We start from the raw sequence: 17,717 nt of genomic DNA, 5'->3' as shown, positions 1-17,717 counted from the left end.
TTGTCTAGACTCGGCGACAGAGAGACAGAGAGGAGGGACAAGCAGAAGCCGCAAGGATTGGGACGAAGCCCATGACATGTGCCGCTGCCCAATGACGTGGTTTGTGGCACCGGCACCGGGAGGGGCTGTGGCTGGTGAAGGTACCATACTCACTAACTTAAGTTACGTACAGTAAGATTCAACTGATAAGTATGCGCCACATGGAAGGCGGTCAGACGCGTCAAATCGGCAAAGCTCGCGTTACACGGCGATCAATTTGAAAGGGAAAAAAAAGCATGGTTTCTAGGAGAGGGGGTGTTGTCGTACTGCTCTCGACTTTTCATTTTCATATGAGCTTAATGGCTGCTGCTGTGGACCTTAGTGATTCGGACGGATCAGTGACTGTCACGCTGCTTGCATAATTAAAGCATTCCCGTATGCAGACACCTAATGCCAGTTCTTTTTTTGATTTGTATCCCCGCCCAGACTACTATGCGCTGCTGTAGCAGCACAATAGACGAGTATCCTTCTCCATGATGGATACCCCGACGAAATGGATAACGTCGATGATTGAACGCCTCTTGAGCTCCTATCTGAATAAATCTTCGATCAAAATCCCTTTTGAGAACGACCAGAGCAACCTCCGCTTCCGCACACATGTCGTTAAGAGCGTTCTGGTGAACAGTGTGAGCCCACCTCCCCCTTCCTAAATTTAAATTCCGCAGCACTAACAAGAAACTGTTCCGGCAGTGTACGGAAGACCGACACTTTAACAAACTCAATGTAACCGACTCGGATGCCCAAATCGAAGCGATCTTTTCCAGAGAGGCGCTGGAGGACTATCAGAAGAGATACCCACAGCATCCGTTCAGCAAAGAGGAGGTACGGGGATACCGTGTTCAGCTGGAGGACTTTGAGCTGGTCTTGGAGTATACCACGGCAACCCCGAAGGTTCATCTCTATGTCCAACGTTTCAAGGTAGAATGGGGCTCGGCCAGGGTCAAGACACCCCCAAAGGGGAAGACCCTTCGGAAACATCCGGTTTATAAGTTGATGCAAGATGCGTCCAGAGACGCCAAGCAATCTCTGCAGCATATTATGGCGCCTGCCCCTCGACGTAATGATTCTTTCTCTTCGCAGACCCATCAAACGTTCCAGATGCCTGCCTCGCAGAATGGCTTCATGTCCCAGGTATATCCAGCTCCTCAGGCTCAGGCTATGCAGCATCCGCCTCGCCCGGACAGAGATGCCAGGGTCTCTACTCTACTTGCAATGCTAGATCAGCGGGCTGGGACTAATATTCCATCGGATCAACTGGGGCGCGTACCTTCCCTCCCTCCGACTCCGAATCACCAGCATGGAATTGCGGTACCTGCAGCAATGGCAAACATACCATCTGCCAGGTACTATACTGCAGAGCCTGCCAGGGTCAATATAGACATCGCGCCTTTGCCCTCTACCGTGCCGAGTGCAGCCGCGCAACCCGTCCCGCGCCCATCGAGCAATCAGTTCCTTCGGTTGGCTTCGCAGCCTCCTCTCGCCAAGGACAGCGTATCTCTGTCCAGAGTATCAAGGAACTCTGCGCCACCAAATAGTGAATTTGAAGCGGAGCGACTGCCACAGCTAGCAGGTTTGTCTCAAAAAGGCACAGAGAAACAAACTAGTCCCCCACTGCAGATGATCCAACAATCTCACAGGGCTGTAGTCAAGGAGAAGCAGCCGCTGGAGAAACTGGGACTTTGCCTTGAAGACCCCTGGAAGGACTTGACGCGGATTGAGGAACGGGATATTCGTATACCCAAGGACCAACAGAATTTACTAGGGTTATATAAGCGCCGCTGGATACCACCTCTACCCGGGGAAAGCAAACCACAAGGCCACGTACCACCTCGTCTACTTGCTCAGTGGAACACTATTGTGACGCGAAGAAGCCGGGCCGCTAGCGAAAGGTCACTGGAAAAAGCAACACCGGAAGCGCTTCCATTAGAACGGCCTTCACTTGGTTCTCCCAGCCCTACCCCTCGAGCTGATTCAGACTCAGAAGGCGAACCTTTGACGTCGCAGTGGTCAGAAAGCTCCCCTGAACAGACCATACGTCGACGTCCGGCTCTGCCTGAAGACAGTAGCCCTATAAGAGGGAGCCCGCGCAGGCTAGGGCGCAATGTACCGGTGGCAGATAGACCCAAAGTGCAAGCTGATCGTCTGACCGAGGAGTCTATTCCAGAATCCGATCAGCGTGCTCTAAGCACGATATCTGAGAAACCGGGGGGCATTGCTGGCAGGGCCAAAACAGATATACATCCTGCTAGGCGAAGCATCCCAGTCCGAGCCCAAAGTCTACGAGATGACTCGGATGGCGACAGCGATGACTCCATGATGGATACCTCTGTGCCCTGTCCACTAGGGGTTGAATTATCTCAGTCGCAGTTTTTCACTCAGTCGGAGCGGGAGATAACCAGCTCAGGTCCGTCTCTTCCTGCGCCCGCTACACAGGATCAGGTGCAGGTCGTTGATACTCCCGAGACAAACCTTGGACGGTTCCGCCATTCTCAGCCCGAACTGAGTAGCAAAGCCCCGGAAATGCAGCCCTTTAGTACCCATTCACCCAGTGTAGACAAATCTTCGTCTCAGTCACGAATTCTGAATTCAGTTGGGAGTAGCACCGACAAAGGGTCTTCCTCTCAAATCCTTTCAAATGATCAATCGCGGGGCACCAACGCGGAAATCCGGGTAGACATTGCAGGGACACAGATGAGCAATCAAGACCTGTCAACGCAGGACCCAACGCCCGGTTCTACCGCGGATATGGTTCTAGATTCAAGTGCCCCAAGACTGCGTGAAGCGAGTGTGATCATGGAAGTCGCAATGCCCTCATCTCTACTGCTCGAGACTAGTGGTCAAAAAGGAGCTAGCTCCGAATTCCTGGCACAGAGATCGTCAAACAGGCATTCCGTGGGAGTGGTCTCGAAACGGCCTGCGTCTGCTCTCGAAAACGAGGCAAGTGGCCCATCCAAACGACCTCGAACGCAGCCGCCTGAGACAGCTCATGAACCAACTTCCAGCGCATTGCATCCACAGAGTCCCCGCAATCCCGCTGATAGCTGGGAAGCTCAGCAGACTTATGGCAAGTTCTGTCGTAATTATCCAAACTATACTGGCGACTTTCATCACTTCACCAAGCTTTGCTCTAAGCTTCACGCTGTGCGAGCCAAGGGCCACCTGCAACGGTCGTTTCTATGGGATGACTTCATTATCAAGCATCTCGAAGAGTTTCCTGGCTATATACAGCAAAACCAGATGTCAGAATCCAAGTCCATGGATTACGAGGACTATTTTGCATCTACGTTTTCCCGACCTGTTTACAAGAAGCGAAGCCTGACAGCGCAGGGTATTGCAATTGCAGCAGCACAGTATGACCCAGCCAGGAAGGAGCCTGCTCCTGCACATGCTTCGCCAACCAGGCCAGAAACTTCGTTCACCGGCAGCCTTGTGGACCGCTTCACTAATTTGCATGCTCACTCTTTCGAGCTAGGAAGCCAGGCCACCTTATCCGACACTGATATGGATATATCGTCTGTAATGTCGTCGCCCACTCCACATCGCCAGCCCCACTCCGTCGTCCAGGATGGGGCTTGGAATACGACACGGCATACAGAGCAAAAGCCCCCCGAGGAAGATGCGTCTTCTGACCTTGCGTCAGCAGAGCGGCTCGTGATACCTACAAGCTCGGCTAGCGCTTACGAGTCTGCCCTGGAATATGCCCCCATACACGAAGATATTACCGTCTTCGAGAAGGGGGAGATCTTGGAGTCTAGTGGCCTAAAAAGTGGGGAGATATCTGAGGCAGCGACACCAACTCCAGGCAACCAAGTTTCAGCTTTTGAGACTGCGCAGCACGAACAGCACACTGGGGAGCATTACATGGATGATCGAGATACCGCTCCAACACCTGCAGACCCAACTACCGTGGTTGAGTCCGAGCAGCACGCTTCGCAAGTCGAGGAAAGTTCGATGGCTGATCGCGACGCTACTCCAACACCCGCGGAACCGATGACAGTGGCTGAATCCGAGCAGCCCGCTTCGCAAGCCGAGGACAATTTGATGGCCGATCGGGACGCCACTCCAACACCAGCGGAGTCAGTCCCTGCGGTTGAGTCCGAGCAGCATGCCTCGCAAGTCGAGGACAGATCGATGGCCGATCACGATGTCACGCCAATACTAGCTGAGCAAATCCTCGCTGTTCAGTCTCAGCATGAATCGCAAACTAAGAGTCAGACTGTAGCTGACCAAGCTGCTGAGACGACAGTGTCCGAGCATGTGGTGATCAGCCAAGTAGACGAGCTTGAAGGCAACCAAGATGTTTCAATGGGCGAGCCGGAAAGCCCGGATAGATCGATCATGGAAGATGCTGACAATATGGTTGGCCAAGAGTCGGAACCGGTGGCCCCAGAAGAAAACCTGGAAGTGATCAGTGCAATGAACGCAGCACCTTCAGTGCTTGAGGCGCATGCCAAGGTACCTGCTGAAGACGCCCACGCCGCCGTCAATCAAGGGGCAGAAGAAACGGACACAGGAGAACACCCGTCATCAGTGATTGCAGCTAAGGAAATTACTCTGGAAGAACAGAACGAGTTGATTGTGGAAGACATACATGACACAGTCGGCCAGAAAGCCGAGGATATTGACTCAGCGGAGCACCTTCAACCCGTCGCTGCGGTGGACCAAGCAGGACCTATGGCCGCGGGGGAACAAAGTCAAACACAATCCCACGGCACACCTGACCAAGAAAGCCAAGATGTCGATATGACAGTAGAAAGTCAACAGTCGTCGATTCTAAACACGCTAGATCCTGATGGCCATGGAACTGCGCCATTGGACTTAGCGGAACAGTCACAGGCCATTCTTGCAGAGGACCAGGCTAGGTCTCCCGAACCAGAAGAGCATAATGAGTCGACGGGGCAGCACTTGCCATATAGTGCAGCAGGGGAGCTAAATAACTCCGAGTCGGAAGAACAAGATGCGCCAATTAATCAAGACACTCCCACAGTTGATCACAGAAGTCGGGCCTCCGAAGAACGGGGAGAACACGACCAATTGGTCATCCAAGACATCCAAGACACTTTTGGTCAAGAAAATGGAGCAATGGACTCAGCAGGAATCCTGCATTCTATTGTTGCAGAGGATGGGGTAGTGCCCGCCCAGCCCTTTGCTGGAGGCACCAATGATGTGCCTGCCCAAGAGGCGGATGCAATAAATTTGGCTGAGCTAGACACTGTTGTTGCAGGAGATGAAACAGTATCTGCCAAGCAACCTTTGTTAGAACAATCGGAGCCCTCGGACGCGGAGACTGAGAGCGCGGACGAAGATCTGCATTCATCTCTTGCAATGGATGAAGCTGTATCTGCCAGGCAACCTCTGGTAGAACAACCGGAGCCCTCGGACGCTGAAACTGAGAGCGCGGACGAGGCGCCGCGCTACCCCATGGTTGCGGTCGAAGTGAGATCCGATGTAAATGGTTCAGTTAAGTCAGAAGAGCTCTCCGATGCTGATGTGGAGAGCTATGTTGAGCAGGTGCACTCTGTTTCTGTAGAAGATGAAGCCAGCGCTGCCGACCTAGCTTTGCCAGATCCAGCAGAGCACTCAGACATTGATATGGAGAGCGATACCGAGATTCTGCCCTTTGTCCTGGCGAAGCACGCAGCCAGCTCGGCTGAACACGCTCTAGTAGAACCGGCCGAGCACTCAGATATTGTTATGGAGAGCGAAGTAGAGCTATTGCTCTTCGACGATACAGACGACAAAGCTAGCTCAACCGAGCAGGCACCAGTATCTCCAGAAATACACTCCGAGATCGAGACTGCGGGCCCAGCCGATCCCAACGCGACGACCGAGTCCGAGTCCGAGGAGGACGAAGAAAACGATGATTCCATGGACGTTGGGGAACACCACGAGACCGCCAGCATCGAACTAGGCGACGAACCGCCGTCCCCGCCGCCTACTACTCGACCGCCAGCGCAGCCCGAGACCGTATCCGAGGCGGAGAGTGACACTGATGATGAAGAGATCAACGAGAATTGGTTCCTGTCCCTCCGCCATCTCCGTCCGACAGCACCGGTCTGGTCGGACGACCCCAACACCCCTTTCAAGCAGTGGGTTCGAGCCGACCAGGCGATTCTGAGCGAGCGTGACCGCCGCGGCGGGGCCTACCTTCCTGTCGATGCGAAAGGGGTGATTCAACGACCGGGCTATCGATAACCTTTCATTCTCGGGTTCTATCTCTTACTCTTCTTTCTCTTTCGGTGTACATCATTACGTGGGACTTATTTGTTATACTGCTGATAAAAAGCGGGCGACATGAACTTGATGATTATCCTCCGATTCGATGAGAGAGTTGAGAGCGGTTCAAGTTCGGATCAGGATCCAGGCTTATGACTACTACATAATGTATTCTATCGAAATGCTGCTGGTGCGCATCGCATAATGATACCCAAATTGTACTTGGGCCGTGGATACTACCATGTACTACTCCATAAGCAAGGCCATGATCGATCATGGTCTGGCCGCTTGCCGGATTCCAATTCCGGATTTTGATGCGGTACGGAAGGTCCGTGCGCAAGGCATCCATAATGATGTAAGCGGGAAGTCCCACTCTGCGCCGGAACAGCTGTAAATCCGCTTCCGTCAGTTCCGTCGCCAGCTCCCCCGGGCGCTTCTCCATCTTTCCTTTTCTCCCCATCTCACCTTCATCCTCTCACTTGGCAACATCCACCCCACATAAAGGAAGTATCTGCTGCTTGCTGTTCTCGCCGCCAGGCCTGCCATTCCTGTGGTTTCATAGGACTCTCTGATTTCATCTATTGACTTCAGATTGGGCACGTTCTCGTGACCAGGCCGCAAGACGCTTTTACTCCCTTTATGCCTCTTATTCTCGTTCTTGATTTCATGCACGTATTATGAGTCAGGGCTGCTCACTTGCTTTTCAAAGCCTGGGTGGGAAAGGGTAAACTCGATTCTTCGAGGGTTTTCGTCTCCAATCTGATTTATCTTGCAACGACAGCAACATGACCGATTCAGCATCGACAAATCCGCCGTAGGCCACACGCGTGAAGGCCGTTCTGGTCTCTTCATCCACTCGCGAGAATCCCTCTGTTGCTGGTTTTCGTCTTGCCTATGATAAAATCACTAACCAAGGATGCATTTCTCTCAGTATCAGGGCAAATCTATCGAATCGTCCGAGCGGTGAAGAAGATACGCTGATATTGAGAATCCCTCCCGAGTCAGTCAAGACATGTAGCCTAATCTCAGCAAGCGACGAAACACTTTGTTCCGACTACTTTGCTTCGAAGCTTCCGACAAGAGTGAAAAACATTCGAGACGTCTCAACACTGACATTGGAACTTAACCGGGCGCCCGCGGAGGGGACGGTTCTTTGCTCATCTGAGATGTCGTCTGTACCCCCTGCGACTCATGGGGACTGGAATTTCGCTGCTTTTGCAAGGATTTGTGAATTCGCTTCTCTACGTATCCACTTTGCCGCGCGACAATTCGTGGGTAGTGAACTCGGGATCTTGAAGACTTTCGTCCGTGGCCTTCAGACAAGAAGCCTTAAAGCAGTATCTTTTGATGACTCTCGCCAAGGTCTGGTCGAGAGAGTCTGGAAGGATCTGAATGTGTCGCTTGAGCGACCGCCAGATTATGAGGAGCCTGCGCCCGAGCAGGTCAAGCAAGTGGATCCACCCCCATATAATGAGGAACCCAAGTCAGCGCATGTAGGCGGGAAACGGGCCCGAGGTATTCTATCATCTAGTAGTCCTTTGTATTTTAAACCTTGTACAACAGCGTTGTTGATCGTATATAGACCACTCGTTAATACCATCATCCGAGGATGACAGACGAAAGAGACCGCTCTTTACCTCCCCGGAACCGCCCTGCTGTCCCACCGAGGTCAATACACCGAGTACTCTCCCTCCGTCACCGGCCTCAATCCGGCCCACCGAGTTCTCACGCCGTTCCTCTGCAAGCCGTACAGAGCGTGACACACTTGCACGTCTTGAACATATGCTCAGTGGTGCTTCCGCTGACCTGATCCGCAAACTATTGGTTCGATTAGCAAGTCGATGCCTACAGGCTACACCTGGAGATCCCGAGGATCATCTGCTGTCTGACTCCGAGAAATTTCCTTCTGCCCGGGTGGAATCCATGGAACGCCGCCTCGAACGCATCGTCGAGGAGAAGATCAAGTGTTTCATCGAACCACACATCCTCGACGCGATCATCGATAGCGCTGTAAGCGAGTGCCGGGACCAGTTCCTGGATGAATGCCACCTTCACGAGACCGAGTTCCGCGACCAGGTGGAGGATGGTAACACCGAGGTCCGCATTACCGCCAACGACTGCATGAAGGAAATGGAAGAACAAGCCCAACGGCATCTGGACGAAATGAAAGAGCAAGCGCAGCAGTATTTGCATAAGATCGAGGACCAGGGAATCGAGGCGGAGATATCCGTGGAGAAAAAGGTCACGAAACTAAAGCATGAGTTGAACGTGTCGGCGCCGTCTCTGCCTGATCGCGAGTCAAGGCCTCGCCAGAAACCTGGCCCCAAGGGTAGGCGCAGCTCTATCTAGTGCTTTGGTTACAATCGCCGAATCCCATCTCTCGTTTCTATTCTGCCAGAGTATCGAAGGGATATCCGAAGCACTGAGGTTGATGAAGTCAAGGCTAACGTTATGGGGAACTTACTGGCTGCTCCCTGCAGTTTCCGCCAATCATGCTACTAGGTAAGGGATCTTCATTGCCGCATTAAGGGGCCGGCCATGCTGAAGTCTTACTGTCCCTTGCGGTTTAGCGTGTCTGCTTGCTTCCATTCTAGATGCTCTCCTCGTGGTGATTATTTGTACTTCGGCCACAGCCATCTGAGAACATCTTAACGCCGGAAATGTCGACCGCCGATGAAGTTGTCCGCCCTACACCAACTCAATAAGCCTGAGTGCTGAGACATCTCTCGGTTGCATCGAGGCAGAGAACAGAGCAAAAAATACTCTGTAAGCACACTATATCATGCTTCCAGGGAAATCCTCTGTACTGAGCCTGCTCACAGCTGCCGCACCTTCTATATGCGACATGCACTTTGACCTACACTCTGAGGAGAGGGGATTTTGGGCTGGGCTTGTGCGCACTCTAGCCTCTGAAACGGGCCGTTCTCCAGGGGCCCTGAAGCCAATGAGTTTAGCTAGGCAATGGGAGGACGGGCAGAGGGAGTCGAGAATAGGTAATCATCGGCGGTCGCCTAGCTGTTACGTGCTTCGCGCTTGATGACTCGTACAGCGCCTTGCACGACTGCCATTCCTACCCCGGACTCTCCAAATTCAGCTCATAGACCTAAGCTGTAAGCATTAGGTCATGTACAGTTGGGACGAAAATATTATTTCTTAGCAGAATTTTGAAGATCTCGTAACCTTAACTCTTAACTGAAATCAATCAGATCGAGAATGGGAGAAACGGAGACTATTAACAAGGTATGCCGGATGGGTCCCTTCTGCATGCCATCATCAGAGAAAGAAGTGGTCCAGTCGTAACAGCTGAGGAGAGGCAAGACTTTGCAAGTTCTCTGTAAATTGTTCTTCTTGAACCTGCACCTCTTTCAACCAATTATCCTATATAATTATCTGGTAAGAGGGGGCTTGGTGGGTGAGTACCACGTGATTCCGTTTTGTTGAAACATCCGGCTCGAAGATACTCCGCTCCGGTCCTGGTCCTCCGGGTCAAGATCAAGGGTCACCGCCCGCAGTCGGTCGGGTCTACCCTGTTATCCTAGTATGATCTACTGTTATAGTTGCTGCATCACTACTATAATTGTTATGGGACCAAGGCCCTAGTATAGAGCTCGGCTTCAGGCAGCAGATGGTGCCTGAGGCCTCACACGCTTCGTACTAGAGCTAGCGCTAAAGCGCTCTGGTGGGCTCTACTTAACATACTCGTAGTACCCCAGGAACTCAATACTGCCGGTAAGATGAAATATATTTAGTATATATTTAATCCTAATAGAAGCTGTAGTATCTGAACTTAATATAAGAGAAGAAGAAGGCCCTGCGGGCCTGCGCTCTGAGTTAAATAAATACGTAGTGCTATTGATGCCTGAGGCAACAGTGAACAGTCACATGACAGGCTATCAAGGAAGCCTGTCACCGAGAATTCCAAACTGGAATGCATGGAATATGCTCAGTGAAGGATAGTATGTTCAATACTCGAGAAGACACATGAGTAACAAGACCAGACAACCATACTTCAGGGCATGGGCCACTTCACATATCCCGGCTCTTGCTCCAGACGACCTTCCCGCACCAGGTTGTCAAACGTCCAGTCGCAATGGCAGCCAAGGAGACTAATGTTCTGCAAAGCACGGGCAATGAGTTAGTTACCCTGAATCATGAAAGCACCACACTATTGCCGAAGCTCAAAAGGCCGAAAATCAGTCGAGGGGAATAAAACCTACCTCGAGATTGAAATCCGCATGCCCATGTAACGCACCGACTTGTCTCCAAGTATTCACCGTGTCCGCCAACAGAGAGAACTTTCCACTGCTGACCCACGTAGCCGTGGAGCGACCTCGATCGTATCGGAACCAATGGCCGGTGTCGTGGGCAGGCGCTGGATGACTCTCCGTGGCCGCCTCGAAATGGAGATGGGCCATCCCAGGGGGATATAGCTGGGGGATGGCCTGCAGAAACATAGTCTTAAGAGCAGGCATATGCTGGGCCGCTTGGCCGGCTGCTAGATGAAGGTCGTTGAGGAGATCCGCCGGCTTACTCCGAAATGCGTCGGGGTACCGGTCTTGGGGAGCCGGAGTTCGGGGGCCCTCCCTTGTTCCCTCGTAGACATCTTCCCACTGAGACAAACTATACGGTTGACAGCGGGGGTCCTTCTCGAACAGCCACTGTCCTGATGGCGTCACCGCTTGGTAGACGAGTTTCAATGAGGTGAGCCGTGGCCATCGGGGCGGTGCTGAATAAGGGTGCAGCGGCGGCCAGAAGAATTCAGGGCCGATCATAATCTTGTCAATCTCGACGGTCACCAGCTGCTGCGTCAGATGGTTGAGAGCAAGGCTGAGCGGGTCAGCCCAAGGCTCCGACCGCCTAAAAGGGGGGAAATGTCCATCTGCTGGAGGAAGTCCCGGATATTCTAAACAAAGGTGTTTAATAGTGCTTGGCCAGTTCGATACGGTGAGGGCAAATTCTAACAACGCGAGTTTTTGATTTCAGCCTAAGTAAATCATAGAGGTCAGAATTAGGTACAGTACCATTCCGGAGTTGATCCCGCAGCGTTGGATCTTTTCGTTCATTGTCTGACAGGCTTGCATAAACTATCTGCGCCCCAGGAAGCCGCGATAACAACTTGGAGACTGTCGCTGGGGCGATCTTACGGTGACCACGGCATGTAACTATGAAATGCGTCACGCAGCTGAGCTCGGGCAATATAGTCGGATTTGTTATCAACTCCAGGTAGGATTGATAGAATCTCCAGTCCAACCAGTCCTTCTTAGGGAATTTGCGGCCCCATCGCCGACGAGCCATACGTTTTTTTTCATCGGGTTCGGCACCACAATCGCTAGAAGATCTGGCACGTATATTCAGCGAAAGTCCTGCAACATCCTCTTCAGACCATGTACTCAGAATATCCCAGAAAGAGACTATGGTCTGGGTGAAGGCCTCATTGTTTTTCTGGCGATCTATTTGGCTTTCCAACTGGGTCCGTGCAGCAATCTCGTAGGCAGGAAGCAGAATGTACAGATCCAGATAACGAATAAAGCAGCGCCGGTGTGAACTAGAAGAGATAATCCGTTTGAAGTCACCCAACCGGTCAGAAGTTAGAAAAAGATGGGAGAAGGTCTGCTTCTCAATCAGCACCTGCCATTTTCTACAGACACTGGCATAAGAAGCTAAAGAGGCTGAGCCTAATTTTGTCAGAATCGAAGAGAGGATTTCGGAGGGCAAAGCACTGATTTCAGTCATGGTTGTTTTGAACCTCCAATCTTGTACACTGGCACGTGTTTTGTGGTCCATCGGGATGGAGGTTTCTCGGTCACCCGTGACCAATCAGAGCTAACTTATCTGGTAAGCGGATAAGCCCGCCTGCTCTTCCTCAGCCTGGAGTGCTCTTTGGTACTACCTGATTAGGTACCTAGGTAGCCTAATGAATCTTGGGTTTGCTCGCTGCCAATCGTGAATACAAGGACTTTTATATCCACAAGAGTTTGATAGGCTACTACAAGGAGTAACTAGTCAGTGCATCATGGCAGGTAATGATGATGGGAGTAGAGGTTGATGCTCCTCGAGCGATGCTTGATGCAGTTTTTCGATTGCATCTCCCAGGTCCACAGCAATTCACCTCCCATCTAGTCACCGGTCTGAATTCAAACCTCCCACTCAGTCCGTTGGTTCTCCCGACCCATGCACTGCTCCACTTTCGAGCCACCATCGGTTGCATAGTAGATCGTGCCTGTCTTGGCTTCCCCGACCCAGGTATCGCCGCCGAAGTTCTCGTTGGTCCAGTGGATCTTCTCTTCCTTTTGAAGCTGCGAGTAACAAGAGGCATAAACTTTATCGCGCACCTCTTCCGGACCATACACAATGGCTAGGATTTCCACCGTCGACTCGGCGGGTTCGGGGCATGGGTCACTCACTCGACAGACGCTTTTCTTGATGCATGAGGACTCGATATGTTGGCATCCGCTTTCAAATGGCTCAGCGACTTAAGTACACTATTCAACAGTAATCAGTATATCAATGAAGAATAAAGTAGAGGTTGGGATTCCAGTAAAATCACATACCTAGCATATGGATCGGGTGAGATCTGACTCAGTGCATCTCAGCCTGGAGTAGCTCTCCCCTCCGGTAGGATGACCTCCTTTTTTTACATGCATATATACTGCTCCACCACATCACTGAGTACATACGACCACAGGGTGTGGAAAATAGGGCTTCCCGTCCGCTCAGCCGTACTCAAGCCACACGCCGGGAGGTTAGTAGTTGGGTGGGTGACCACCAGCGAATCCCTTCTGTTGTATGTTTTTGTCTTTTTTTTTGGATTTGGTATTTTTGTACTTCACTTGCTTGTCGGACTTGGTCAGGTAGATTAGTAGAAGTTGTAAAACTTTTAGTGTTGCCGATATGTCTAGATTCTCCATGGTCAAAAAAGATGGCCAAATCCCGGAGTACTCCAGAGTGTAACAATCTCCCCAGACCCGGTTAGGTGGTGGTAGCATACGCACATATCAGATGATAGCGTGTTCCGTTAAACTCTCAGGTTCAGGCATGACAAGCATGGAGGGTAGTATCGAAATGAGGGGGTGGCTGTAGACGATTTCTTCATTACACGTACAGGCCATGATTCGCAGAAACCTAAGAGTCTCCAACCGCATCAAGCACCAACAAACGCTTCCATTCTTCCAGTGTTTTCCCTGTACTGTCGACATATTCATCGCTAGGACCAGCAAACGGTAGTAGAATCTTCACAGTGGACGCGTGGCCATTATCCCTCGCGCATCGCAGAGCTGTTCTTTTCTTGGTATCGACAATGGAAGCATCTGTTAGCTTCAGTAGATAGGCTGTTACGTCGTCAAATCCGTTTTCCGCAGCATAATGTAATGCTGTTTGGCCAAAGTTATCGAGTGTGTTTGGGTCACTTCCATGCTCAACAAGTAGTCTCACTATGTCCTTTTTGTTCTTTTGACTCGCCCAATGAAGGGCTATTCTGTCGAAGGCTAGCCCTCGAATATTCACATTTACCCCACTCCTGATCAATAATCTGACGGCAGACCATTGACTTGACTGAGCAAAGTCGGCGAGGTGCACACCCAAGTTTGATAGAGAAGGTATCCCTTGCGAATTGGTGTTTTCATTAGCGATAGTCGCAATCTCGTCTATCCCGCTGGCATCTGAGTACATCGACATGGCTATATAAAGAGCTGTTTCGCCTTTCTTGTTTGCCAAGTTGATGTCAGCACCGGCGGTGAGAAGATATTTCATCATGCCGAGGCTCAATCCTGATGATAGCAATTTTGCGGCTTCGTGAAGAGCGCTATTGCCCTTATTGTCTTTAAAATTGACAAGCGCACCAGCAGAAATAAGAATCTTGACATGCTCTTTTCGAGATGCCCGCACAGCAATGTGAAGGGCTGTTTGCCCATTGTTATCTGCCAAATTGACTTGCAGTCCAGGACTAATAAGACATTCGATCATGTCCGGTCCATTTTCTTCCATTCTTGCAGCCTTATAGAGAGCTGTCTCGCCTCCCTTGTCTTTCAGATTAACAAGTGCACCAGCAGAAACAAGAAGCTCCACATTCTTTTTTTAACGTGCCAACACAGCAATATAAAGGGCTGTTTGCCCATTGTCATTTGGCAAATTGACTTTCGAGCCGGCACTAATGAGGCATTCAATCATGTCCGGTCCATTTTCTTCCATTCTCACAGCTTTGTAGAGAGCTGTCTCCCCTTTCTCGTCTTTCAAGTTGACATCCGCACCGGAAGCCACAAGGTCTTTCACCGTTTGCAATACCTCTTTTGCTGGCCACCTTGGCTCATTCAGCAATGATAAAATGAGTAAGGGAGCTCTATAACCATGTTTAGAGAGGTACCTATCGAGATAGACGTAGGCTTCGGTATGATCCAGCGTGTCGTTGACGGCTCTAGAGTCTGGGTAGAATTCCTTGTCAACCCACAACAGAAACCCCAGCATTTCCTGGGAAACGAACGCGTCCCGCAAAGCTATTCCAAGGGCATATCTGACTTCTAATTCATCGACTTGGCGCATTTTTCGAAGCAATCTGAGACAAACTTGAAGCTTCTCAGCTTCGGGAAGTCCCTCACCTAAGGCCACCATGAACAAAGCCTCACCCCAGGCTTTAGTGAAACCGGGGACATCAATAAGGACTTCTAGCCATCGATAACTGGTTTCATCCTGCATGTCTGGGAATGGATGGAATTCCACTATTGGCATCGTGTGATTCCTCATCCTCAACAAGTATCGAAATAAGGCATAGTGATTGTGCTTCAGCGCCCACCGTAGCTCTTGCTCATTAGGCCCAAGGGACTCGTGAATGTAATCGGGGAGTCTCATGGTAGGTGAAAATTTATTTTCGCCAACTGTTCCACCTGGTAACGCCGGGTCCCAAGGTCGGCTGAAAGGTAGGGACCTATCTTCAATGCATTTGCAGAAAAGAGTCCACATTGAGTGGTCATATGGTCCAATGTCATTCATGTGAAGAAACCAATAGTCTCTGACATAAGAAAGAAAGGCGCCATTCTGCATCGCGTCTGTTGAAGAGGATTTATGATACTTAGGGTCTCCAAGCGACTCTAGAGCTGTTCGAACGTTGATGCGTGATGACCGCCTCTTTCAGGATGACTGCACCTCCGGTATCCATCTATTTCTACTGGAAATAGAAAGTGCGCCAAGAAGGAGAGGATCAATCATGAGTCCTTCCTCAGCCTTCACTACCTGACGACTGAAATTGGTGAAATTCAGATACGTCATGCACAAAACGCCGAAGTGCTCATTGACTTTTTTGGCGTCAAGGTTTGCGGGATCCTTGTTCTTAGTGTGGAAGAGATGTTCCTTGACACTATGATGGGTGTAATGAATTGTATGCTCTTCGTCATCAATGAATGTCAAGCCGAAACATCCACGGACAATTCGATTCATATCATTGGGTAGCCGCTTTGTGTTCAGAGACTTATCGCCGAGGGAGATGCTTAAAGCTTCCCGGTATTCTTCAATGGTCAGTGGGCGCTTCACCACACCGCAGTATTGGAGCAAGTCTATTGCATGGTGAGAATCCTTTCCCTGCTGGATTCGACGAATCTTTGAGTCAAAAAGCTCAGCCAAACCACGCGGAAGGTGCTTCAACGCATCAAGTATGTCTTCATCGCAGTTCTTTTCACACAGATCTCTGATACATAGACCTGCCCAAAGAAACCTAAGTGAGATCCGATTAGAGCTTTCAACTTCAACACCTTGGCTGGTCCTTGGATATTATACTTACATTCCATGGGAGCCCTCCAGTAAAGCATCCGCGATCGTTGTGATGATATCCTTATCTTGAAGGACCAGCTCCCCATCCTCCAAGCAATCATATAGGGTTGCAGCGATGTATCGTTCCATATCGACGTTGAGCTTCCCCTGATCAATCACAACGCGATGCTGTGGCCGGCGCCACTTGAACAAATCCACCTCAAGGCCCGGACGACCTGCACAAATAATCTTCAACGTCCCCAACTTTCCTTGGGAGAGCATCTCCAAAGCCCTTGCCATTTCTCGAATCTGAGCCATCTCACACTCGTCTATTCCATCAAGGACAATATAGTACATCCGCTCCTTGACCATTTTCGAGAGGAGGAATTGTATGGTTTCATTCGTGTCCAAACCTTCACAGTCGTGCTCAATCGAGAGCAGATCTTTGTGACTGCTGCCCTCAATCAACGAATCAAGCAGCTGGCGACAAATGCTACCGACGATGTTTCGCGCCGAAAGAGATGGCTGATTGTCTGCTTGACAGAAGAAATGCGCAACAGAATCATTTTCACGTCGTGCCGAATGTAGAAAAGAGACCACATTAGACATCAGAACAGTCTTCCCCATGCCCATCGTCCCAGAGCACCAAAGGATTGATGATTCTGGACTAGCCTTCCATTCAAGGAATGCGTCTTCATGCAGTACCCACTCGGCGGTCGATTGGACTCGCTGCTTTAGAATTCGTTTCCAAGGTGGAATGTGGTCGACCGGGGACAGATTCTGTCGGATTTGGATCTTCAAGGCCGCCTTTTCTCGCTTTGTCTGGTTGATCTGCCACTGCCTCGCCTCTTCTTGGTGGTGTGCTGAACGCTTGAAAAATTTCAAAGCAGAGGCTCTATGCGAGGAGTTTTTCTTGCTCTCATATTCTAACAACATCTTGGCCTCGTGGGCAGCCATTTCTGAGGCAAGAGAGATCTGTAACATCACTTGGTCCTTGGATGAAGCCAGTCGCTCCAAGCACGGGTTGAATTCGGATTCGAAGGGATTCCAAATCGAGATGAAGGTGCGAATGGCTGCTGGTCGGCGAGAAACCTCAATAACCTTGCTGCATAGCTCAATTATCACGGAATAGTAGTCACACAATGAACGCTGAAGACCAACATGTCCATGGTAAAGCTGGCCAAATTGTTGGATGGTCGGGCAGGTAATACCGATGTCCTTGATCATGTTGGTGACTTTGTCAAAATAAGAGGCGACGTTGCTGGCCACGGTTATGGCGGTTTTGATTCCACCCCAAATCAAGGCCGCCGTCTCCGGATGGGAGCTGACGAATGTTTCCACAGCCCCCGCAAACTGCTGTGTTGCAGTCAGGAAGGTACATAGTCGAGGGGCGATGCTTCGCCTGGTCTTGCTCGCGTTCTCAGCATCAAGCTGGGCGACGAAAAACAGGACACTCCCCGCATCAGGGACTGTCGTGCTATCTTCGAACTTTTTCCGTTGCTCAGTTTTTAAAACCTGCTTGAAACTGGCTAATGCCTTTGTCAGGGACTCCGTGGGATCCACGTCTTGTTGGTTTTTGTTCTCTTTGCGTGGTAGTTGGAGGGCCATGTTCGTGATTAGGGGCAAGTAATAAATGATAAAACCTAGCACAGCGACCTCCGATGGGAGTCTCTCTGGTGGTTATTGCTCGAAGCGTGTACTGTCCGACAAAATCGGGAGCGCAAGCA

General features: G+C 50.7%; 4 protein-coding genes across 4 annotated transcripts; 2 read left to right on the top strand and 2 right to left on the bottom strand.

Annotated features, from left to right (window-relative positions):
- Nucleotides 1–337: 337 nt before the first annotated feature.
- On the top strand, nucleotides 338–6,448 carry BO72DRAFT_532434 (uncharacterized protein). Its single transcript, XM_040950430.1, has 2 exons — nucleotides 338–665; nucleotides 730–6,448. Exons 1-2 carry the CDS (start codon nucleotides 513–515, stop codon nucleotides 6,232–6,234), a joined length of 5,658 nt encoding a protein of 1,885 aa, XP_040795770.1. The 5' UTR covers nucleotides 338–512; the 3' UTR covers nucleotides 6,235–6,448.
- A 48-nt stretch (nucleotides 6,449–6,496) lies between these two features.
- On the top strand, nucleotides 6,497–8,604 carry BO72DRAFT_472964 (uncharacterized protein; the record flags this gene model as incomplete). The annotated part of the gene is made up of 3 exons (XM_040947172.1): nucleotides 6,497–6,610; nucleotides 7,074–7,770; nucleotides 7,838–8,604. The coding sequence occupies 3 exons, from the start codon at nucleotides 6,497–6,499 to the stop codon at nucleotides 8,602–8,604; spliced, it is 1,578 nt and encodes a 525-aa protein (XP_040795769.1).
- Nucleotides 8,605–10,448: 1,844 nt separating this feature from the next.
- Nucleotides 10,449–11,988, bottom strand: BO72DRAFT_391204 (uncharacterized protein; the record flags this gene model as incomplete). Its single annotated transcript, XM_040941841.1, has 2 exons — nucleotides 10,449–11,212; nucleotides 11,277–11,988. The coding sequence occupies 2 exons, from the start codon at nucleotides 11,986–11,988 to the stop codon at nucleotides 10,449–10,451; spliced, it is 1,476 nt and encodes a 491-aa protein (XP_040795768.1).
- Nucleotides 11,989–15,375: 3,387 nt separating this feature from the next.
- BO72DRAFT_391158 (uncharacterized protein) lies at nucleotides 15,376–17,598 on the bottom strand (the record flags this gene model as incomplete). Its single annotated transcript, XM_040941839.1, has 2 exons — nucleotides 15,376–15,955; nucleotides 16,022–17,598. The coding sequence occupies 2 exons, from the start codon at nucleotides 17,596–17,598 to the stop codon at nucleotides 15,376–15,378; spliced, it is 2,157 nt and encodes a 718-aa protein (XP_040795767.1).
- Between the last annotated feature and the right edge of the window lie 119 nt (nucleotides 17,599–17,717).

Source organism: Aspergillus fijiensis (genome assembly GCF_003184825.1).
Source record: "Aspergillus fijiensis CBS 313.89 unplaced genomic scaffold BO72scaffold_90, whole genome shotgun sequence".
Taxonomy (NCBI): Eukaryota; Fungi; Ascomycota; class Eurotiomycetes; order Eurotiales; family Aspergillaceae; genus Aspergillus; species Aspergillus fijiensis.
This window is presented reverse-complemented; position numbering and strand designations above follow the sequence as displayed.